At 37.3% G+C, this 18592-nt stretch overlaps 1 protein-coding gene across 6 annotated transcripts in view; it reads left to right on the plus strand.

Annotated features, from left to right (window-relative positions):
• The window catches only part of SRFBP1 (serum response factor binding protein 1), a 77715-nt gene that overhangs the window by 42577 nt on the left and 16546 nt on the right, over positions 1–18592 (plus strand). For all 6 annotated transcript variants that reach the window (XM_083818701.1, XM_083818705.1, XM_083818702.1 and 3 more), the window contains one exon: positions 12382–12453. In XM_083818701.1, the coding sequence (XP_083674827.1) occupies positions 12382–12453 (72 nt within the window). The remainder of the gene's footprint in view (positions 1–12381; positions 12454–18592) is intronic.

Raw genomic sequence — 18592 nt, forward strand, 5'->3', positions numbered from 1 at the left:
CCTTTCCTCGTAATCGGTGGAATGAGGGGGTAGTGTGAGGAAGGGAGGAGGGTAGAAATTGGAGACCTACTGTAAATCTCTTTATGGTCACTTGGAAACTAATTAATTCAGAATGGTGACTGCAGCTGCTATGACTCTTTATTCTAATTGATTGCTTTTGTGTGTAAAACCTTATTTCCCCCACGGCTGCCTCCTGCTTACAAAGAATATGTATAAAGTCTGTTCTGGGAATGTAATACTAATGTAAACATGACTTCAGTGCTGGACAGACTCATTGGCACTTTTATTAAACAATGCATTTAGTGAGCATGTGGGTGAGTAGGATGAGGCACAATAATTGTACCTTTAGAAAATGAAAGTAATGCCCTGAAAATCAATGGGAGTTCTTTGAAGAAATCAATAGATACAGTGGATATTGCCCAGTGAGTCAATATCTAGTCTTAAATTTCCAAACAGCCCTTGACCCTCTTTCACCAAAGCCTCTGTTTAAAAATGAAAGAAAAGAAAAAGGAAGAGAAGAGAGGAAAAAGGGAAGGGAAGGAAAAAGGGAAAGGAAAGGAAAGGAAAGGAAAGGAAAGGAAAGGAAAGGAAAGGAAAGGAAAGGAAAGGAAAGGAAAGGAAAGGAAAGGAAAGGAAAGGAAAGGAAAGGAAAGGAAAGGAAAGGAAAGGAAAGGAAAGGAAAGGAAAGGAAAGGAAAGGAAAGGAAAGGAAAGGAAAGGAAAGGAAAGGAAAGGAAAGGAAAGGAAAGGAAAGGAAAGGAAAGGAAAGGAAAGGAAAGCTTTTGATCGATACAAGTTTTCTTATTTTTATAACAGGGTTAAGACATAGTAACAAGAAGAGAGGAATATATGGCTAGCTATCATGGTGTTGGAACGTTAGCAGTGAAGTTTTATGGGTATCAGTGCTAGAAATGATTCAGAAAAAGAGAATGAATTTGACAGAGCTTGATAATCCAAAATTCCCGGATATTAAAGATACTAACACTGAAACACTGCAGAACAATACCATAAAAGTGAGCAACTAAGCAATAAAATGACAAATAAATCCAGTACCAATAAATGCAAAATAATGCATGTGGTATTGGTGCGAATTAAAGATTTGTTTGGTTTGTTTTTTATTGGATCTAAATTGGCTGTTACCAGTGAGAAGGTGGATTTTGGAGTTACTGCAGATGTGTGAAAATGCCGTTATGCTATTCAGCATCTTCAGGCAGAAGACAGTATGTTCCTGTTCGAATCTCTTGTTTTCTCATATGCTACATCTTCTTACTGTATTTTAAAATTAAAAAAAAAAGTAAAATTAGACAAAGTGTTAAAAAAGAGTGGCAAGGATGATCAGATACACCTTAGCATCTATATAAGGTATAACAAAATTGGAATATGATTCATTAGGATACAAGGTGAAAACTGATTTTGGAGATTTGCACAATTCATATATTCATGCTGGATACTTATTTTGTGCTCTAAATGCTAATATTTTGATCAGGAGTTTCTGGCAGCCAATTAGGAAAACTGTAGGTACTGAAAATAATCCTGTTTTTCATGTGTTTTTGCCAGATCCCTGCTTTCCACCTTTGCCCCTCACATATGTACAAAATTATTCAGATTTGTAATGCTAACAAAAGGTGCTGCAATGAAATGAATAGGCTGTTAAGGGCATGATTGACTTATGATACAGTTGACCTCTTCCTTGAAATTCAGATTTTAGAAACTGTGGGAAATGTTGATCTTGTTCTGTATTTGTTCAGTTGTGGTGTTTTTTTTTTCTTTTTTTCTCAACTTGGGCAAGTGAAATCGCAAGTTTGGCTTGCAGGGGCCAAGACAAAGACTGCTAGGATCAAGATCTCTAGGATAGGTCGAAAGGTAATTTAATTTCTTCCTTATGCACTTTAAGAAAAGACTGAAGGAGGAGTTCTTCTCCTGGAGAAAATGTACACTGGAAAAGGGAATGAAGAAAGGAAATTCTTTCTTACTCAGTTGTGTCTAATCTCTGAACTCTTTTCTTTCATGCTGTCTGGAAGTACACAAAAAGAGGCTGTATATATGGCTCTGTGTATTCATGCTCTTCAGTCACTTTCTGCACCTCTCTGGGTTCCTCTGTCTTCATTATTCCTTTCTGTTTCCATTTCTGTTTAAAACCAGAATCTAGGAGGTAGGGCGTATTAACTGGATTGCATCCATTTGTCAGTCACTGTCTTCAGTGGGAACTTTGTAAGAACATAGTATATCCTTCCTAGCTTCTTCGGTTGCATGCAGTCTTGCTGGCCTGAGCTCCTGCTTAAGAGAGGCTTAACTGAAAATAAGGCAGCTTTCTGCTAGCTGTGCATAGCGTCCCCTTCTGGCAGGCAATGCTGTTTTCCTTCACTTTTTGCAAAAACAGTTCATCTGGCAACTAAGGCTATTGGCAACGGTTGTGAATACCAAGGATAGTAATTCAAAACTGAAGATAGTTCCAGCCAACACAGGACGGCTTGGAAATATGTTAACCCTGAAATTGCATGTGGTTGTTATTTTAATATTAGAAAAGCAGCATGGAACAAATTGCCAGTACAGAGTGAAATTACAGATTGTACTATTCCAAGTGAACATTGACATTAATAACCAAAAGATGTTTGAGGAGAAAAGAATATTCAAATAATGATAATTTTGGCCTCATCATGCTATCGTGCTTTCTGCACTGAATAATGTAGGGAAGTTGTTTTTTTTTTCCTTTTGTGTAGCTTTTTTTTTTTTTTTTTTGAATCCTTGGAATTGTAGTTTACTTTCATAATACCTACTACTTTTGAACTTGTCACAAGATTACAGACTTCCTAACTTTTTTTGTATGTGTGGTGAAAACAATGTTTCTCCCCGAATGTGGCTACTGAATCAGATGGGAACCTCCAAAATCAAACAATTCATTTAATCTAATTGACTAAACAAAATGCGAAGTTCACAGTGTTCATCTCTGTAGACTGATGTAATTGCTGGCATTTGACTTGCATACCTCTTGAAATATTAAATTAGTTTATAAACGTGGCAGAAAAGAGCAGCCTACACTTGCCAAATAAAGTTTGGGTATTTTACAACAGCTTAAACAAACGAGCCATGTTAACTCTTGTTTTGGGAAGTTGATTTTAAGCTTTGTTTTATGATTAAACTGTATGACTAAGTATCTTTCCCTCAGCTTCATTCTCTGCTTTTAAGAGAGCTTGTACAGGATATCAGAATAACGATATTTAGCTAGAGGAAAGTATCCATTTGGACAAAACTGTGTTTACAGTAATATCGTGTAGTTTTATTTGATGAGGATTTTAATGACTTTATTTTTCTAGACAATATTATAAACAGAAAACTTGTTTTTTTTTATTTTTAGTGTGAAACTTAGTAGATAAAAACTTGCAGGTTGACATTGAATTTCACTTGGATCTAAACTGAGACAGCAATACTGTAGACATTTAGTAATGTTTAAAATTGGTGCCAGCAAAAACCTGACACCAGTGTAGTTTACAGAAAGAACAATTGCTAGACAAGTTCCGCTTGAAATACATTCTTACATTCCCAATGATTAACTGTAATTTTGGAGTGCATTTTTTTAACAGGTTAGTGACAGTTAGTTCCTATCAAGATTGAATGCCAGATATTCATCTAAACTAAGACTGCTGTGCAGCTTTTGATTTTTTGGGAAGTTCTATTCCATTCTGAACACTTCCTCTGGTAACTGCTTTTGTTTTGTTATTTTAAAATGCAATTAACTTCTATTGTTTTTCCTAATCTGTACTGTGGTATTCTTGCCCATGTTGTTATTAATACAACAAAACTGAAAATTAATTATTTCAAGGAAGACTTTTTATAAAAGTCATATGTTGAATAAAAGGCAAGTTAGAACAACATTAAATTCCATTAAAAAAAAAAAAAGTAAGGCAATCGATGAAAGTTGCAAAGTCGTATTAAAAATGTGATAGTTTCTTGACTGTATACTTTAGGAAAATTAGCAACTGTAGAACACTTTCTTTTTATACTGTTCTTCCTCTTTGTAATACAGGATCTAGATTTTTGATAAGTGAAAAATACCATAATTACTATAGGACATAATAACAATCTTCAACAGTAATGACACAGGAGAACGTATTTAAATTATAATGCACTTAATTTGTCTACAATTAGAGAGAAAATGTCTTCATTTTTACTGGATGAAACCTCTGGTTTCAGTGTGTGATGATATAGTATCAAGTCATCCAGTCAGGTTGCCGGGAAAAGCCTTTTTGGCTAGACTGGTAGACCAAAAAATGTTCCATGTGATCTCTTTTTATTGTGGTTTTGCTTTCTTGTAGCTGTTTGTTCTTTATGACACAGGTATTTACAGTAAAACCCGACTTCTGTGGAAAACTAAATCTGTATATCCACATACTTTCAACTTGTGTCAGACTACGTTGCCTGTAAGTTTTGCAGAAGTTTAACTGTTGGAGTCATTTACTAAAATATGAAGTCGTTCCTGAAAACAAGCAAACTTCCAAAAGAGTATTTATTCAAACAATATCAGTAAATGTTCTTAAGATTGATAGTATAACAGTTTAATAGTGAGAAGTTCATGCAACATGCAGAGAGAGCATTGCCATCAGGGAAGACATTCCTGCCCTCAATGCAATGTGACCTGTAATTTTCATTTATTTAAAAAAAAAAAAAAAAGTAATGCGCTGCTTTATTTGTCTTGCCTATATGAACTTTGAGTGCACATATGCCTCAATGTTTGGTCCCTACTTTGTCAGTGTCTTAGATTATACTAGATGAAAGTGATTGGGAATCCATCGTTCCAAACACATTCACCCCATAGTGGTTAATTATTGTACTTTATAGTCTCTGTTAATAACCAGTAGGATATTGTGGATTTTTATAATCTTTACATGCGTACATCAAGTCTGCCAGTGAGTCACCAAAGAGACCAAGCAGTGGCTCCTAAATCGACTCCCCTCACCTTCTCTATCTGAAAAGCGCAGGCTCTAGAGTAAATGTGCATAAACACTGAAAATCCTGAGTGTTGTCTTGTCAAGAAGAGTAGCAAATCACCCAGAGTAAGGCAGAGAGATACTGAACCCTACTGTATCTTGTCTTTCCTTTCTTTACACTTCATAAATCTGTAATTGCCATTGTCTGTTTACAAATAAGTGCTTTTAATTACATTTTGTTTAAACCTAGCATGAACTGAGACACAACAAGGCCTTCCTTTCTCTAACAAGTATGAGGGGTTTCTGCAAACTCTGCTACTTGAAGTGCTGGATCTGCCCAGCTCCCAGGTGTGGTAGCACGAATGCCCATTTCAGCTGCATGGCCTGCTGGTGGGTGAGCTGACACTTCTAGGATTGGTGGGCTCGTTTCTACCAAATGACTGTTTTAAAAAAAAAAAATCTTATAGAACGTAAAGATGTTTAGATACTTCTGAAGGGCAGCTATTCTGAATGAGTGACTTGGAAGCTGGTATACCTTAATTTTTTGGGTGTCAGTTAAGTTGGGACCTGTGGCAGGGATGGTCTTGACAGTGCCATCCTAGACTCCATGTGTATCAATCTACCTCCAGCGAGACTGTTGCCAGCCCTCATAGGATCCACATCTCTGGACTGAAAACATTATACTTCTGCCACAGTAATCTGAAATTTGGTAACTCCAGCATAGTGCTTTTTTTTTCATGGATATGAAGCATTATAGAAAGCATCTCTTTGCAATCTGCTGCAACAGAAGACGATGGCAGGTCTTTTTACAATTGAAATAGTGAAATTCTAGATTGAATTCCTGATGGAAAAATTCCGGTTTTTACTTGCCACAATTTCAGGACATGCTGTATTTTTAATAGAAACAGATGGATGTTAAGACTAGACATTTTTAGTGGCTGCTAGCAATAGAATTTTTAGTACAAATATATTGCTACTTTATTGATTTACCTAGTGGATATCAGCCAATGCTGTTGTCAGTTTGGAATGAAACATTTTAATGATTTTCCAATCTCTGTCTTAGCATCACGTAAAGTAAATGGTGCAGTTGCATCATTCAGGCATTCTAGTGTCATTCAGCCAGAGAAGATAAACGGATCTTCAGGATTAGTTGTGACATTCAAAAAAGCAGGAAATAATTCAAACAAAAGTGTGGGTCTTTAGCCATGAAAAGCTTTACTGCAGAAGTTGCAGTCTTAAGCAAGCAGCTTATAACACGCTCTGAATTCACCTAACTTCAAGCTGCAGTTACGGAAATTTGCAACAAATCAGTAGACTTCTCTGGAAGGATTTTATGTAATTTGAATGTAATGGATAAAGATGAGTGTGACCTGGATTGCCTGGATTCCACTAAGGAAAATAATAAAGCCAAATGAAAGATTAAATTTCCAGGAGTCAGAAAGGCTATGGGCTCTTTGTCCAGAATGAGAGTCCTCTTCTTCTGTATGATATTACCAAGGCAGACACTGTGTATCCCATTTTATTCTTTTCTTAAAAATGGTAGTAGAAAATGAGAAGAAATGCAAAAAAGAATTACCTAGGTTATGTAAGGACAAATTTTCATCCCGTAGTAGAGAAAGTTCATTGCACTTAATTACTCAAAAGAGATCTTGGGAGGTGACTTGGTAATAGTTTGTCAGTTCTGGCTGCAGGTGGCTGCCTACCCAGAAGTGCTTTAATTCTGGTCTGTTGGAAAAATTACATAGTGATTTTATAATAACGTAGATATCTCAGCGTAACATTTATCTTTTTAATAAATTTATTAATGAGCTTAAGCCACACTTAACTAGACAATATCAAATTTTTACTTACCAGTTCAAATTTTCTGTCCTACTGTTCTGCTATGAATTTTATCCAAATTCTCTTCTTTTCCCATACTATAGATGTTGGTTTCACATCTGATAAAATGGGGGTGAGGAGGTTGGGTTTTGGAGGTGGGTTTGTTTTGGGTTTTGTTTTCTTTTTGCTTTTGTTTTTAGACAGGCAGAGTTTCGTTAATTTTGTTATGGCGGTCCACTAATGAGACTTAGCAACTCATATGTATAAATATATATATATATACATATGTAAGGTATGTATATTTAGGTCACAGTTGCTGGCCAAGTATTTGTTTTTTCTCAACTGTCAGGAGTAAAAAATGGCTGAAGTTAGTGACACTTTTTCTCGTAATCACTGCTATAACCAATTAGAGTATTGAATTTCTTGAAAACAGGCCTTCACAGTTGAAACAAACCTGTATTCTTACCGTGGATTTATGAAAAACATATAACCTTTTAGAGGTAAACCACAGTTGATTTCTTTCACTCTTTGGAAGATATTCTACTTGTGAGTATATAATCTGTTTTTGCATAAGTGAACGCATGCTTCACAATGGTGGTATTTACAGAGTCAAAGGATACTTTTGCTCTGAATTGCTGAAATACAGGACATTTAGAGGCTTAGAAAAGGTGACTAATTGGTTGTGACAGGAAGCCATACAGTCATTAAATTATAGACAAAAAGGATCTGATAGCCTATACTGAAATAAGTATATTTTCTACCCCTTTCTCCTTAATAAAGGACCTAGAAAAATGGCAGGGAACAACAAAATGAGACTGAATGCAAAAGAAAAAGGTAATAAATTTAGTTTATGAGAAGGTAGCCTCACACCCATCCAAGGGATAATATGTTAAAAGATCTGAGTGCAGTAATGGGTAAGAAACAAACTGTTTCAAGGGTAAAAAAGATGTTAATGTTTTAAAAGATCTAAGTGCAGTAGTAGGTAACAAACTACAGGTGAGATTTCACCAGAAATGTTTGATATTAGGTATGAGTCTTGTGTTAGCTACTTGTGTATACCCTGACTCACATATTTTTTTCTAAAGAAATTTTCTCATTGTAAGGAAAACAATCATTTTATAATGATGGGTACATACGGCGTAATTTCATAAGGAAAGGCTTAACAGTTGAACAGTTAAGAAAATCTGAAAAGATGGTGGTAAAAAAGACTGAATTGGTAAAGGTAAAAGGAAAATACTAGACAAAACAAAATTGAGGTTGGGTAGTAGGTATGGTTTTTAATAGAGCGAGGACTTAAACTCCTAAATTGCTTCCACAGGCCACTACTGGCAACTTTTTCTTCTGAGTCATCTAAAATTGCCTTAGACAGCATAGCCGGGAATACATTTTATGTGAATAATCTTGCATTTCTGAGATGTGTCAAAGCCTCATCTGACAGTTTTTTTTGTCTTTCCTGTCTTCTGAAGGCTATTCAATAAATTACATTACCATTCCCTTTAGATTAAAATGTGTATCTTCCTTAAGTATCACCTGGATAAAGTGTAATCTGAGTAACCATGACCAGTGTTGGTGTGCCATTGAATTTTCAGATGCCATTTATGCTTTGCATACCTCTGTGCAATATAGCCTTGTTTTTCTATGCAAGACAGTTCCGGCTTATTTAAATAAACTTCATCATTTAAAGAAAAAAAAAGAAAAATTGCTGTTCTAAATTTCCATGGGTAGTGGAGTGAAATCTCTGCCTGCGGTACTGGCCGTGGAGCTGAGGGGTTGCGCGAGGCTGTCTGGCTGCATGCTGTGTTGTCCCATCTGCATGTTTCGCAGCCCAGCCTTTCACTGCCTTGGCCATCCCTTTTTCCATCCCGGTCTAATCTTTGACCACCTGTAATTTGTTTGTCCCCGTTGCTGTACCCAAGCCCAAATTTCAGGTGACTCCAGGCAGCCTTGGCTTTATGTGGTATTACTGGTACAGCTACCTAGGTACTGTCAACTGTGCAAGATTTCCTCCCCAAAAGCTCCCCAGTACTCCTTAAGCTTTCTCTGAAGTTTGTCTGTTTTTCACGTAACTCTCCCTTAAAGATCTGTAAAATCCAGCCGGGTTGTCAGCTTCTACCATTATCTGTCACATCCAGCAATTTTATTATGTCATGTCCAGTAGTTTTTCACATCCTGTTTATTCAGTGTAATCTCGGGCCAAGGCCTAGTCATCTGCCTGCAGCCTTAACAAGGTCCAACTGGCTGACAGGTCCATTTAGCCTGATTTCCCCCCAAAGTGCAGAGCAGCTGCTGGAGCAGGCAGCACGGCCTGGTGCGGGGACTTGGGCTGGTCCTGTGCTGCTGCTTGCTTGCTCCCTGTTTGTCTCATTGCTGTTGTCCCTGCCTCAGCTCTCAGCTCGGCCCAGGCACCAGGCAGGCGACACAGAGCCGCTGCATTTCATGTTGTGTGCACCAGCCTGCGGAGATCCCTGCCTTGCTCGTGTCCCTGTCTCTGAAAGGGTTTTGTGATAGGTGGTGAGGTAGGGACAGAGTTTGGAATGAGAACGAAATGCTCTGTTCTGCTTGTCTCTAGCCACCCACTATCCTCTTGAAGGATGATGAAAAAACAGATATTGGGATCAACAGGTCTGTCTCCCCTGCGTGCTGATAGCCTTTCCTCGTGTGGGAAAGAGATGAAACCCTAGAGTTATGACAGAAACTACTCGCCTCTGGATGTACAGCCAGCACCGTTCACAACAGCGTCCTAGCTGGCATCCACTGGTGTGCTGGTGGATGATGGTTATCAGTGCACAATGTAAAGGGCAGCAGTACCAGCATGACTGGGTGCAGGCCAGCAGCTGGAGTCAGACCAAGTGTGTAAGCTGACTGAGCCTGCAAGGGGAGCAGATGAGGGTCTCCACCTCAGCCACTGAAGCAAGGAATAGCATGTGTCCCAACAGCCAGCTGCAGAGAGGAGACAGAGACAGTGCTCATCCTATGCACAGCTACTGCTGAGACTGGGCAAGTGAGAGTCTCAGTGCAGCACCCGGCCTGCTGGCAGGGGTCAGCAGAGTGTCTTTTTTCCCTGTACCAGGTGTTGTGGGTTGATCCTGTGGGTGCTGTTATTTGAGAGATCCATGAGTGTGCAAGTGCTTGTGAATCTGATGGGGAAAGGGGCTGCTTTCATTAGTGACAAGGATTGTGTAAGAGAGCCCTGAGTGTTGCATGTGGGTGCTGTGGAAGGCAGCACCTCATCTGTGTCAGTCCGTCCGGTGTGCTTCTGGGATAGGCACTGAGCTTCCCTGCAGGTTGGACCTGCTGACGGGAAAGCAGCAGCTTTGTCTGTGTGCCTGACAGAGGCCCCAAGGTGCATAGGGCTGGGCTGCAGCAGCAGGGCAGAAGGAATCCATGGGCCTCAGAGATGGGAGGTACCAGCAACTTACGACAGCCCCTAATAGAAGTGGTGGAAACAGGTAGTAAATGCAAAGGTTCTCTCTGTGAGTTTGAAATTCTTAAGCGGTGTGCACTTCAAAGTTGAGAAGACCGTGCTGGGAAAAACATCATGGTGTTCTCTTCCTATTTTCCTGTCTGCTGCTGACCATTAATAGAGGCAGAAGAAAGGTCTGTATAGCCCAGTAATTTCACTCATATGGCTACTTTCACAAAAGTGAGGTATTGCAGAAGGGAATATAAATCAGAAATGCTTGTTCTGCCTTAAATCTAAGGAAAGTGAAGGATATGTTTATAAAATCGGGCTTTAAACCTTAACAGTAGGTTCATGGTCTCGTTCTGTATATTAAACATTTCAGTGAAGCTTCATTCATGACTTCACATTCCAAACTGTTACTCCTGCTCCATTGATTTGCATGATTCTGCAACATTAAGCTAATGAAGATCATATAAATTACCAATTTTTTTTTAAATATAAAGAAACAACTAGATTTAATGAACAGTACTGGGTTCCAGAGCTTCATTCATAGCTCCCAACCAACTATGTGACTGTGAGCATGTCACTTAACTACCGTGTCCTACTTTCACCATCTGTGAAACACTTTGGAAAGTCATGGAAAACTGAATCATAGGTCTTTTCCATCTCTAGATTCTATTAGGTCATCCAGTCTGTCCATCTGCCAGTGTAAGATTGTTTCCTACATTCACCACTGTTTTTCCAGTCTGGACTCTGCATGCCAAATGATTGGGCTTCCACTGGTACCTCTGGGAGATGATTTTGCAGGCATCTAGGTCTCGTTGTCAGAAAGCTCTTCTAACATTCACAAAAACTGATTATTTTTTTTTTAGTTTCTTCATTTTGTCCTGTTAGCTTATTCCTGCTATTATATGCCTACTCATAGTTTTAAGACACATATTTACACAGTATCTTAAAGACCATGGTAAGATGCAACTCTTGGATTTAATATATAGAAGGAACAACAATGTAAGATTTTAAATTAATGGTATGACTGTCTAATTTCAGGAAGAACCAAGTACGTGCAGAGACTGCTCTAGTGTTGGGTTAGGAAGAGGATAAAATATGGAAACCTAACAACGGAGTGGGATGTTTAATGGAAATGTTGGAATATTTATCAAGGATGATAAATTAGGGTAATAAAAGAAAGTAAGAAGTAAACATGGAAGTCTTTCCATAATCTTCTTTTAGAGGTGTAAACTATAATGTCTTGCAGAATTTGACTTACATTTGATTACATTTGATCTTGGCCAGTACATTAATTATTCTGACCTAATAGTTGCAGTAATTGCTTGAAAGGGTTTTCAGTTAGCGTCTCTCTTGTCTGGATCTAAGAACAGTATTCAACTGCAAGTGCACACAATCGTCTGGATATGCATCACCGTGTCAAACTTTAATATTTTGCATGTGCATCTCCATTGTATTTTTTTTTTCATGTTAATTGACCACAAGTGTTGTGATTTGCTGTAATTTAGACTTAAGACATCTACTTTCCTGGAGTTTCAGAAATTCAGAGTATGGATAATTCTCTTCAAGTGTTGAAGCCAGCAGCATTTAGATACAAGCTCAATCTTAATGATAGCTATCAGAATAACTAGTCATCTGTGTATGACGTTTATCAGAACTGTGAATGCGTGGAATGTATTTGGGCTCAGCATAACAGTAGTTGATTCTTAAGTCTGGGAATGAAAATTGCATTATCTTCAGAAAAGAAGGATTTATATTTTTTATAATTACTATTATTTTATTTTACTTTTCAACTTCAGTTTCATCGTCTTAACCCCATATATATCCACGTGTTGATCAGTTCTGATGTAAATTCATAGTCTATGAGAATTTCATAACCTTTCAAAGCTTTTATGCAGCATAATCAATACAAGCACAATTTCTGGAAATAAGATAACTATTCTGCATGCTTTGCTTTTGAAAATCTCCATTTCCCTCAGTAGTATTACATACAGTAAGATTTAAGTTTAAATTAATGTTTAAGTTTAAATTAATTGAAGTTTAAACTAACGTTTTTAAGTAAATGCAGTATTTACATAAACAACAACAAAAAAAGTCTGTATATAACAAACTGAATTCCTTCCTTTAAGTAATCAACAGGAGATGCTATAAAGTTATAATGTTTATGAGGAACGTAAAACTTACAAATGTTTAGCGAAGTCTAAAGAATAAATATATCTTTCGTCCACAGGAAATAAAGCCAGATCAAGTTACCAGACTTGCACTTAGGAAAGAAGTTAATTTTGAAAGTGTCTGCAAAAAGGTAAGGCTTGTTGGTCTTGGTTTTCTGCACCTTGTTCCATGAGTGTGAGAGAGTACGCGAGCCCCTTAAGAAAAGGTGCATATGTGGATGGGTACCTGCATTTGCATGCTGTCTTGTGTATGTTATATAAGGTTCTCCCTGAAGGCCTTTCTTCCTTTTCTAAGGAAGTGTATCCACTAGGACACGTCTACAAAAAATTGTATGGCTGTTAAGCATGAGTAGCTTGTCATCAGGGCTGGCCAGTTAATCCCTAGTAACTAGAGTTGCATAGCAGGAAGCGTAGTAGTGTTCTTTCTGTCTTTATAAATAGATTTGTTATGTTTATGTAGTACATATACATGGATCAGTTAATGTAAATAATCAAAGCTTTCAACAACAGTTGAAAATAAGCTCTAAATACTTCTAGAGGCAGAGAGAAGCTTACCCATGTGAACAAAATTATTTAGCCTGAAATAAAGGTGGGATATTAACTCCACCGTGGCTCATGAATTTCAATGCAGTGTTTCTCCTGAAACCCACTAATGATGGCATGTTACTAAATATTAACTAAGGATACCTGTAAGGGATGAAATGAAGGCACAGAAGTGTGCAGATGTTCTTTGTAATAAGTAGTTGAGGATGAGAGCAGGCAGAACACTCTAAAAGAAAAGTGAAAAAGAGCAGAAATAAGTACCCTTTTAAATGATGCTGCAGAAATGATTATACATAGCAGTTCTGAATCAAAAAATATCAGTAAACAAAACTGTATATTTTCCACCAAATTCTCCTAAATTCCTGTGGGTGGTTTACTGAGGACTGGGAGGAGTCAGAGGTCTGAAATCTACATCATGCACAGTCTAAGTTTTCATGCAGAATTGGATCATTTCCTCCTATAATGGCATCACTCGTTTGCAATATAACTGTACTATTTCAAAGCACAACCATGTGTGGTGCAGTTCATCCATCAGCATAAAGTGGAGCAGGATTTCACTGAAACAAAATAAAATTAATATGCCAGAGAAGAGAAATCTCACGGTGGATCTCATTAATTGATGTAAATACCTGAAGGGAGGGTGCAAGGAGAATGGAGCCAGGCTCTTGTCGGTGGTTCCCAGTGCCAGGACAAGAGGCAGTGGGCACAAACTGGAACATCAGAGGTTCTGTCTGAACATCAGAAAATACTTTTTGCTGTACAGGTGACCAAACACTGGCACAGGTTGCCCACTGAGGCTCTGGAGTCTCCCTCCTGGAGATCTTCAAAAGCCACCTGGATGTGGTCCTGGGCACCCTGCTTAGGGTGGTCCTGCTGGAGCAGGGGCAGGACCTGGTGCCTCCAGAGCTCTCTGTAAGCCTCAGCCCTTCTGTGACTGTGTGATAGTATAGTACACTTCATATCATAGGAATTCAGTATTTTTGGAGCAGTGTTTGGAAGGAAGTGTCTTATGTTTTTTCTTCTCTTAATGATGGAAGAGAGTCAGGAAAGGGCCACAGAGATAATGACAAGGAGCTAAAAGGCAGCATTCTTTAAGTTACTTGACCAAGATTTTCCATTCTGAATGTGAGCTAGTTACTGGTTACTGTGGTGTCAGAAATGGTGCAGATGTGAAAAGATTCATGATAGAGAGGACACGTGGAGAGGGACTTTAAAGAGGGTGCTAAAAATCAAACAATAAAACATTTTGTCATTTAATACTGTAGAAGATTCTCTGCCAATAGTTCAAATGCATCAGGCTTGTGCTGATTGCATTCTCAAAAGGTGTAGTGGTCCCCAAATGAAATAAAAGAGTTTACGGGTTTACAGTTGGAATTTTATTGTCTAGGAGGGTAATTCTGTTGCCAAGAATATAACAAGAGGTATTGTTAATCTTATCAGTTCATTTTGTGTATTCATTTCTTTTCCTAGTATTTCCTCAGATGTAAGCAGAGGGGAAAAGTGTAAGAGAAATCTGTGAAATTCTCCTAGCCCTGGGTATACATATTTCTCCTAAATAATAGGATTCATGTTTTCATAGTCATGGTTGACTGCTTTCCAAATGTACTTAAAATAGACTTTCATTTAGCAGTAATTGTTGAAAACAGATAATACAGGTGTCTTCATGGGGTTGTTTTGTTTTTTAAGATGTTTTGTAATTTGTGTTACTTTCTGTGGCTGGTAATGTTTTTTGGTTGTGTGAAAGTCTGTTTGTCTCATGCTTTGTAGAGAATAGGTCTCCTGTTTCAAAACAAGTGTTTGGATGGTTGCTGATGCTCTTTTAAACCTATGGGGTGGCGGGGTTATCCTTAGTATTGCAGCACTGTTGACAAGTGGTAGCTTAGCCATCTTAACTTCACTGGTTGACCATAGCATACCCACAGCTAAAGAATGTATCCCTTATATGCTTTAACAGAAGTTAATTTTCAAATGTATTATTTCTTCTTTTCCCACAGTTAGTTAGCAATAATAAAATTTTGGGAAAAAAAGTCTATATCAATATTCTGTAGGTCACATGAAATGTTGAACACACTGTTTACCTTTTCATTAACTCGAATTTCGAAATATTTGAAGCAAAACATCCTGTGGCTGTTTTCATTTTCCGAATAGGTTTGTTTTCATTGATAAAAGGCAATCTGCTTTTAATTCGCTGTGGAATGCTGAATATTAGTTTTGCATAGTGGACGTGTAGTCAAGATACTCGTTTCATTCCTTCTGCCCACTGAGATTTTATATTCTATTACTATGTTTTCCCATATATTTTTCAGAATAAGATATTTAGAAAGTGTTTGCGTAGATTTCAGTGAAGTACAATAAAATTGTGCCATTTAGCAAGTGACACTGTAACTGCAGTTTTTATGATTTAGCAGTCAAGATTGTTAATTTGCTAATTGCTAAGATTGTTGATTTGCTAATAAGCAAATCAAAATTATCATAGTTGTGGAGTGAGCTGGCAATTCACCAGCCACATGACACTAGGCTTTTTCTGTTTTTCATTAATAAAAATGTCATATGGCTGACCATGTTAGTGTAAGACAGGAAGCAGTGGGTGAGCAGTCCTTTGTGCGCCTCTGATGAAACTTTCAAAGCCCATTTTTAATATTGCTGCAGCTGGCACCATTACTATTAACAGGTGATAAACTCTGTTGTAAAGATTGTAATAAATGTTGCCATGTGACTTCAACTATATATTGTTGGTGCTTAGCTACAGCTGTTGAAAAATGAAAACTATTTTCTGGATTTTGAATAAGTTTTGTGCACTTTTTATATGCAGTTGTGTACTGTCAGCAATGAATGTTTTTACTAGTCATTAAAATTGAAAAACATGCCAGATCTGTTGCCTATTTTTTTTCTTTTAACCTGCTTTCTAACTGCGTTACATTTTAAACTGTTCTTTATAGCATGTGTCCCTGAACTGATACGGTAGGCTTGGTTTCTTAGTGGTGTGCTCCAGCACTCCAAAAGTATAAATCAGAAGCTAATCGTAAAAAAAAAGTTGTTCATTACAAGTAGGGAACTGATTTAGGAGCTAGCAAGGGCCCTAACCATTATCTTCAATCTATTGTTAACACAGTGTCAAGGTAAGTTAGATAGGTTAAGATAGGCTGGATAGATAGGTAAATATGTAATCATATTTTTGTGGTATTAGAGAATTCATGTCTCATCTGTGCTGTTTCTCCAAAAAAGAGGACATTTGTCCATCTGTGAGCACCTTCATCGTAACTCCAGTTGCGTTTGTTTCCTTTACACTACTGATAACAGATACTAACTTCTTGTAGCACCTCACTTAGTTTTATTTCCAGTACAAACTTGGTATATAGAACATGGAAAAAAAAATAATCTGTGTTTTAAACAGTGAGAATTACAGAATTACAGAATCCTACAGCAGCATAATGGAACTCTCTATTCCAGGCAAAGATCTGAAATGCCATCCTGCCTTAAGTCGAAATACTTCTTGTTTTTTCCTAAATAATCTATGTGCTTCAAAATTCAATAACTTTCAGATTTTTAGGGGAAAACATGAAATTGAAAATGGAAAGAACCTGGTGATCTTTTCCTTTAGTAAAGAAGAATAGAGCACCAGTATATGTTACTATGACAGCTTAAACTGAGCACATGCTTAGTATCTTAGTAGGCAAGTCAATCTGCAGATGATAAATATATGTCCTCTGTTTTTTGCTCCTAGATACATAACATTGGTAACATAGGTTTTCTTTTCTGCACTGAGCTCTCATGTGTGGTCCTTGGAACCACCTTTTCCTACTAAATCCTGTATTTTCACCTTCTCCTCCAGTCTTGTCATGTCTGAAGCATATTCTTCTGAGTCTCAACATTACTGAAAAGCTTGCCACAATTTCTAAGTGTGTTGAGAAATTTCTTCTAGTCCAGAAATGTAATCCATTACTAGGCCTTAGAAGCTTTTTTGTTAATGTAAGGCCTGGTCAGCTTATTTTGGATTGCTTCGTGTTCAGCAACCAGCGTTGTCTTGTTTGGAATTTAGATGGAATTCTAAGGCTTTAGAAACAGGATCTCAGGCAGCTTATGCATGGCCAGGATTTGACTGTGCAGCCCGGAGCACAGTATGATTTTTGAGAACAGCTGTACTTAACATATGATTAAGGAGGGGTGACATTAGTGCTGTTTAGCTTTAGGTCCGTCAGTTTTTAATGGATGCTTAAAGGCTTTTATGCTACAGTTCTGGGGGTTATTTTGGGGGTGAGTGAAATTAATATCCATGGCTCTTACGAATTTGGGATTTAAGAACTAGCTAAAATATTAACAGCAATAATAAAAGATTTTCTGTAATTTATCAAATGAAAATACTATTACTTCACACTTGAGAAGAGACTACTTCACCTACCAAACTCCTCCATGAATTCACTGGATCGCTACTGCAGGACTGAGGGAGTCAAGCAAGAAGAATATGACAATGAGATAGAAAGGTGTATGGGCAAAAAGATCTGACAGGAGCAAAGGATAAAGTTACAGGACTGATGGTGTATTACCTTTATTTCTTTCAAAGAAACTGTTTACATCACAATATTAAAATAGCAATTCTGAGATTCATATCACCTTTTAAAACTATTATTTGAACTTCTTAAATTCACGACTCTGTCATCAGCAACCAAAAAAAGAGCAAGGATAGGGTAGTCACAGTGCTTGTGTTGCTTTAAGTTCTTCTTCATGTATTTACAATGAAAATGCATTTCACACCAACAGTTTTTTAAAGGCATTTTGTGAAAGGCTGCCAACTTTGAGGCGTTTGAGTATCACACTCAGTAAGCGGTTATTTGGAGCATCAGGTTCCCCAGAGTATATCACTAACTGGAAATCTTGGGTTACAAGACATGAACAAGACATGGCTACACAACCATAATATTTATTCTTATGAATAAACTTATTTTTTAATGTAAATTTATTAAGGAAATTTTAAAATTGATAATTCTAGTACTTTTTAATTTTGTAACGGAGAAAGAAAGGAAGATGGCATTTTTGAATCATGTAGAATTTTGATTAAACAGCTGCATCCAAGGAGAAACACTGGTATCTGTATTTTCTAAATTTGAAAAACATAATGGTTTCTATTTTAGTTGACGCTCCTAAATGTACATTTTGTGATTCTGGCTTTACTTTATTTTGAAAATGTGCTTTCTAATGGAAAATGCATTAAAAATAAAAATAAAAAGAACACTCAGTATTCTCTGTGGATTTAATCTGAGGAAATACATTAAATCATAAAAGGGGCCTGATGCAAAGTCCCTTGCAGTTTAATTGGAGACTTTCCGTTAACTTCAAAGGCTTTGGATCAAGCACAGAATAGTTGCTGTCTTTTGTTTGGGCTTTGGGGGATTTTTCCACAATCCCCTACCTTCTCTCCCTTCCAAGGCCCCCCTGAAGAATTCTCCTGGCTACAAAAACATTCTGATTAGGATAGATTCTATTATTGATATAAAACTTCTGTTTCTGTTGCTAGTACCTTTAGTAGTTATGTTGCAGCATAACTAGATCATTACTTATGTGGATTTTTAACATTCTTTGCTTATGAAAATATTTTTTTTTGCAATCCATAGACCATAGGGAAAGAATATGAATCAGTCTTTTGTGTAATACTGGGGTTACAGTCCATCAGCTTTGTACAATACACACACTTATCATTACTTCTTTGCACTTAGCTGTTTTGTGACTTGA

This window comes from Anser anser (genome assembly GCF_964211835.1).
Source record: "Anser anser genome assembly, chromosome: Z".
NCBI lineage: Eukaryota > Metazoa > Chordata > Aves > Anseriformes > Anatidae > Anser > Anser anser.